Raw genomic sequence first — 6,516 nt, 5'->3', positions numbered from 1 at the left:
CACATGCCTGAAACTGAATTTAGTTAAGTGGTACATGTATAGCAAAATTTTTCTGTAACACACGTTTGTTTCACAGGCAGATGTCTCCTACTACATGTACATCATCTATTCTAATTCAATGCCAAATATTATACAGGCTTCAGAGTCAACAACCTAACCACAAGACCACCTTGCCGGCATGACCTTGCATGTTGACAGTGCTCAGGAAGCTCCACTATTACGGAATTCTTAACCCACATTTCAAATTGACTTCACTGTTCCTCGGAATGCATCTTGCAGCATGCCAGGCATCCTTGGCAGTAGGATGGTCAGTGTCTTGTGTAATCCTTGTAACAGCTTTATGATCACCAAGGCGAGTGCTTGATACTGTGATAGTTTTCGACCAAACTTGCTAACATGCAGATTTTTCCCGTATCACAAATTCCTTCCACAGCATGAAAATAATTGAAGTTATAAAGAACCCAATGACAAGGAAATGGTCTCTATCTTATCCATGTGTCAGTTTATGAGATATATTTTGCTTTAATTTGTGCTTTAGTCACCAAAGTATGCACAATGTACAATGAAACTATAATTTACATTGCATTTCTTAAGGCCACTCCAATTCAGTTTGTTGGTTTTTGGATATCATACTAACTTTTGATATCAAAATAAAAACAGAGTAAGGGGAAATGCTATTCCTTGGTTTGTATTAATAGTTTCAGGGAGATTGTAAAATTCAAGTTTAATATCCTTTCAACACTTGCTTAACTTTTACTTGAAGAATCAAGAATCAAGGAAGTAAATTAGTGTGGCCTAAGAAAAATGTACATGTACATGTACACGTAGAAGGAAGTAGTAAATAATCAGTAGGTACATGATTATGTCCAGATCAGCTTACATTCCTACATTTTTGTCTGTCATGACCTTGCAACAACTTAAGATGCTTGGAATTTCATTTTCAAGGACCTATTTTAGTGATGACATCTTTAGTATTTTACATGTGCATGTAATGTGTGGTAGGGCTGTTGAATTTTAGGAAACATGCAATCTTGTCTTTGAATGGTTTCGTGTTTAAATTTTGGATTTCACCAGTTGGCATTATGAATTTCATATTTTGCGATATCAAAAATCTTGAATTTTGCATGATTGAATTCTTCCCTTTCTTCTTGTCAGGAAAAAAAGCATTAGGGCACTACAAGACCATAGTGAAGACTACCAGTACTGTATATGAAAGTGGCTGTTCTCCAAATGATGATGATGTTAACCTTCAATTCAACTCTCTGTAACTTCCAAGGTGAATGTTAGTGAGAGGAGCCAGGCCTTGGACAAAAATCTCTTTGATCATGATTTAAAAGCTGACTTCCAGTGAGGTGCCATTCTACACAGAATAGTGTTGCCACAGCCTGGCACGCCCCGCCCCCTGGCATGTCCATGAGCAAGCTCCATTACCTTTCTGAGAGACATTTTTGGGTCCCAAACAGACACTATCCAGCTTTTTTAACAACTTCCAATGGTAAATGATGACCTACATTGTAAGTACATGTACATGTACACCCAAACAAATGTAAAATTATATGTACGGTAATACAACTGATGTTGCAAAGTCAGTGATGAGGTTTGTTTTAGTTGTTTGTTTGTTAATAGCATACTTCAAGTTTGAGTATGGACCTCCTAGTGGCTTTCTATGGTCCTGCAGCAGAACGTCTGGTTTTCATATCCTCACATTAACTTATAAAATCCTGCTTCTGAATTGCATGTTAGACCATGTCAGGTAATCATTGTCCTCCGAGTTAAGTGTGAAGTGAGGTACATGGTATGCATGCCACCTGTACTTGTAAGGGTTACGCACTGCTGGAAATTACACTGCAAACTGTCAGTCCTTTCATTGAAAAGAGCCACACCTTGTATTCTTTTTTGGAGTCCATTACGCTGTACAAAAAAAATGGTAGGGGTGTGTCTGAAGTGTTAAGTTTATCAAAGTATCAGACCCACTGACTACAATAGGATTATTTTGTTGCATTTGGGTTTCAGGGGCTCTAAATAGTCAGCCTCTTCAAAGCCTTGGAGCTTATAATGTTACACTTCAACATAAACTCTCCCATATCAGCCATTAAGTGAGTGGAATAGTCTGTTACTTAGGTAAAGCACATCGCACAAAGTTTGCACATGAGTTTAGGTTGGGATTAGGGGACCAGGGTCACAAATTATGGGCACACTAGTAGATACCACTTGATACAGGTACATGTAGACACAGCTTCCTTTTTCCCAACTGCAAAAGAGGTCAGGTTTTTGGTTGCCTCCTTCTTGGACTGGCAGCATTTTTTTTTTGCATTTTTTTTTTCGGGAGGGGGGGGGTTCTAAATGTAAAAGCAGTCACATCGTAGAACAGATTTAATGTTTTAAGGTACATGTTGCTAGATTTCACTATTGAATAAGTACATGTAGCTTTAAATCAATCCAATTTCTTCTCTCAAACCTACATGTAGATGTAACAGACTAACTGATAAACAAACATACTTAATGTAGATCATCAAGTTTTCTTCCATTGACATACATTGTACAAGAGTACCCCTGGTCTAGCTGACAGATACATTGGATCCTCACACACAACTGGGACAGTACTTAAGACCATCTCTAATCTCTACAGGTGAGATGTCCTTGTTACTACAGGTAACAGGTGTACCCACTATGTCACCACCTGTTCAACAGGAAGCCAATTTCTTAGCTCGGTCCTTATTTTACATCCCCGTGGTCAAAGCACTTTGCTTTTTTTACAGTGGCCATGCTGCTAGGGCTGAATACCTCCCATTCTGTATATTGTCCACCAAGCAAACACACCCCAATCCCTCCCCAAACACTGACATTCTTTTGCAGTGAAAAGTTGCCAACTGTCCCAGCCTGAAGCGGAGAGCCAGCAGCCTGTGTATACAAAGGACTTGGGCAGATCTTGTTAAGAGGCATTCATGACGCTGTTGTCTGTAAGTTTTGTCCGCCAAAAGAACAACAAAGTGACCCGTGTTGATACAACGAAACTTTCAGCTTTCCAAAACTCGACCTGCTGACCTGCATGCTTGGGAATTGTCTAGGACATTGTGACCTTAGTCTTTTTCTTTATATCAAAGTCAATGATTCCAACGTCTGAAGGTGGTTGATGATACTCCTGCCATTGAGCTTGACTGTTATCAGATTTCTGACCAAGCAGTACAACAAGGGAACACACACAGTGATTTAAAGTGAACTGCAGCAATACATCTGTACAACAATGTCCTCACTACTGATAATGAACTTAGGAACACCAAAAGCTTGCAAGACAACATGACAGAATGTTTGTATTACAGTTTGCTTGGGGAATTGTATACCTGTATACATGTATGTACATGTACCTCAGTCTATTCTTTTTTAGTGGTCATACCAAAAAATAAAGGAACTCCTTACTCCTTCAAAGTTCGATTATGAAAAAGGTTGATGAAAATGTGGTAAGAAGTCTGTAAAGACTTGATATCAGATTATCATTTCCTCATCCAGTTCTGCTGCCCATAAATTGCATTGGATGTCTTCCATCTAAACAGTAACTCACACAGTCATATCCTCTCCTATTGGGCCCTGCACTTTCCAACACAGGTGAGAAGGTCAGGTACAAAACATGAAAGTGAGCAATTCTGCCCTTGTTGACGCACAAGAAACATGCCTGCCCCTCTGACAATGCCACGGCCCATTTCAGGGGACAAAATGTGTCCTATGGGGCCTGGAATGTTGGCATTTAGCTGACCCCTGGCCTGCTGTAGTAACTGAAGAACCTGTTCTTGATGCTAAGAGGTTTCTTTATCAAGCAGGTGTTTGTATAAATGGTTAATCCTGTGAGACTTAAGTAAGGTGTTCCACTTTAAGGTGACAAAGTATGTCTGGAGTGCTGTTCACAATATACATTTGCCACTGACTTCTGTAAGGTTGTATACATGTATATAATTTGTCTAAAAAAACAAAGTCTAAAAAACCTAACGACCCTAATTTTGTCATTTTTAACATAATTTTTTCAACATTTTTTTCCTAGGCTCAAGGACAGAAACCATTAGAAGACTTTTGGAAAGTACAGTTGAAACAGTGAACCTGTATATGCCTGTAATTCACTTTATCAAACTTCAATTTATCAAAATAATAGGTTTGGTAACCAGGCTATCATTGCTACATGAAAAATGCAGATGGCAGTCCCATGGTATGATTCATTCTTCTTCAAGACAAGATAAGTAGTTTAACCTTCTCCCTGCTGCCTAGCCGGTACTAATAGTAATACAACTTTGTGTGAAATAGCTACCATAGCAGGCTGCAAGTTAAGATTGGCTGTGCCGAGAGTAACAAGTTACCTATAGTAAGTAGTGTGTGATTTATGAGAATGTTAGATTTTGTTAACTACATGTGGCTGGTCGGAAATGTCATGATCTGTTCAGCCCTGGTTTCTGTAAACACAAGTCACTCGGAATTAGGAATGTATCTATGATAATGGCACCATGTTGGGAAATCTTCACATTTTTAAGTAAATGGGAGTGATTTCTCCCTATTTTTTATTATCTTCATCAAGAGATATGTTAGTGTGCGTGTGTGTGTGTGTGTGTGTGTGTGTGTGTCTGTAAACACAATACTAGTAGCTCGTGAAGGCTGAAATGAATTGTCTTCATATTAATTTGGTATATTGGAAGGACTTGAGACCTTAAAATGATTTTGGGCCCCTGTATTATTAACATTGTGTTATGGCAACTGAAGTCAGTGTTTTAATTGAATCATTACCATTGACAGGAATAATGGGAATATGAGGCTGTTACAAGCTGATCTTTAAGTTGTGTGTAACAGTTTAATCCTTTACGTCAAAGCGTACCTTGGGGTCCATTTTACAGGGGTGTTTGTTTCTGCTACACTCCATTCTCCGCACACACTTCCCAAACCGCCGGATACACCTGAAGTCATTGGTGTCGCACTTCTGGCACTCCGGCTCAGGGTCGATATATCTGCAGGCTGAACACGACGTGTGCTGGCACTCTCCCTGACATGGCTGCTTGGTGTGGGCCATATCACTACAAAATAACACAGAAACATACATGTACAATGTATAATAACACTGAATTTCTAGTTACATCTGGTATTAAGTTCAAATATACTGGAAGGCCTGAAGAAGGACACCTTTGCCGAAGGCTGCTTGATGTTGGCCATATTACTGTAAAATAGGACAGGTGTCTTTAAATGTCATGTGAAGCTTCACCCTACATACTTTTTGTGGCTTGGGTACTATCTAATAGTCACAGACACCAAACCAGGAATGTACATGTCATCACTGTCAAGCTACATGTACACTTGTATGCTGTACTCTATTCTATGGTTGGAGCATAAGGCTGACAAATGGCATCCCTTGGCAAGCCTGCTTGGTATGGGCTGTGTCACTGCAGAATATGGCAGGAATGGGACGTTAGGAGGATTAAGGTATTACGGGATTACGTGGGGAAAACTGCAGCAAATCTGGGATTTGTGAAACCTCTGCAGGTCACGCATTTCATCCTTCTCCTCTGGGCCATTAGAACAACTAATGGCTTGGTCTCATCAAAGTCTTGCCATGATGAAGCAGACAGTAGTTTTTTCCTTTGCCTGACTCCCTTTGAGTTTGCCCCATTGTGAACATCCAAAGGAGGATGTCCCCCTCTTATCGGTTATCCCTCCATTGTGAATGACTGTACGGTTCACTGTTCTAGGTTCACTGTTCTAGGAGGGCGCCACATCCCATCATCCAGCTCATTTGAGATACAAATTTGCCACCCACAGCCTATAGCAACCCACTGACAACATCCTCCCTAACTAGACCTGACAGGACAATCTGTCTCCTTACAGCTGCGGGATACAATGTGTACACTTTGTGTGACTACTAAGTGTATCAAAGACTGTTCCAGGGTTGGTCTCTGCTGAAGTTACCTTTCCACACCAATTTTGCATTAGTGATTGGGTAAGGCAGTCCATGCAGCTATCAATGGGGGTACAATGTACATTTACCTCATGAATATGACCTCACCCATAGATTTTGTAATTATAGGCTCTTTATAAAATGAGCAGAACTTGTCTACTAGTTTGTTGTCAGACATTTCAGATCTGCTATCTTTCATCAGTGATTGAGAATCCATGTTCTGCCTGGATGCCTATATATGACCTATTGTGAGTGAGTGAGTGAGTGAGTGAGTGAGTGAGTGAGTGAGTGAGTGAGTGAGTGAGTGAGTGAGTGAGTGAGTGAGTGAGTATTATCAATGCATAGGGTATTACTAGTATAGGCATTTACATATAGAGGTTTATAATGTTTGTTTCCTTTGATCAAACACCATGAAGACCTTTACAACAAACCTTGAAATAACAATAACATTGGGAAGATTAGGAAAAGTAAGATTAGGCCACTCCGTGAACAAGATGGACTGATAGCCATCGAAAATTTGGAGGTTAGTATCCTTATCCTTCCAAAGTTGTCACTGATGAAAGAATTCACTAGGAACTGTATCTATACGTGAC

At 39.9% G+C, this 6,516-nt stretch overlaps 1 protein-coding gene across 1 annotated transcript in view; it reads right to left on the bottom strand.

The window, feature by feature from the left end:
* The window catches only part of LOC109471964 (cysteine-rich motor neuron 1 protein-like), a 38,998-nt gene that overhangs the window by 5,586 nt on the left and 26,896 nt on the right, over window positions 1-6,516 (bottom strand). The window contains exon 3 of the mRNA XM_019771513.1: window positions 4,853-5,048. Within this exon, the coding sequence (XP_019627072.1) occupies window positions 4,853-5,048 (196 nt within the window). The remainder of the gene's footprint in view (window positions 1-4,852; window positions 5,049-6,516) is intronic.

This window comes from Branchiostoma belcheri, unplaced genomic scaffold (genome assembly GCF_001625305.1).
Source record: "Branchiostoma belcheri isolate BF01 breed outbred unplaced genomic scaffold, Haploidv18h27 scaffold26, whole genome shotgun sequence".
Classification (NCBI taxonomy): Eukaryota; Metazoa; Chordata; class Leptocardii; order Amphioxiformes; family Branchiostomatidae; genus Branchiostoma; species Branchiostoma belcheri.
The sequence above is the reverse complement of the archived record's forward strand: the minus strand, read 5'-3'. Positions and strand labels throughout refer to the sequence as shown.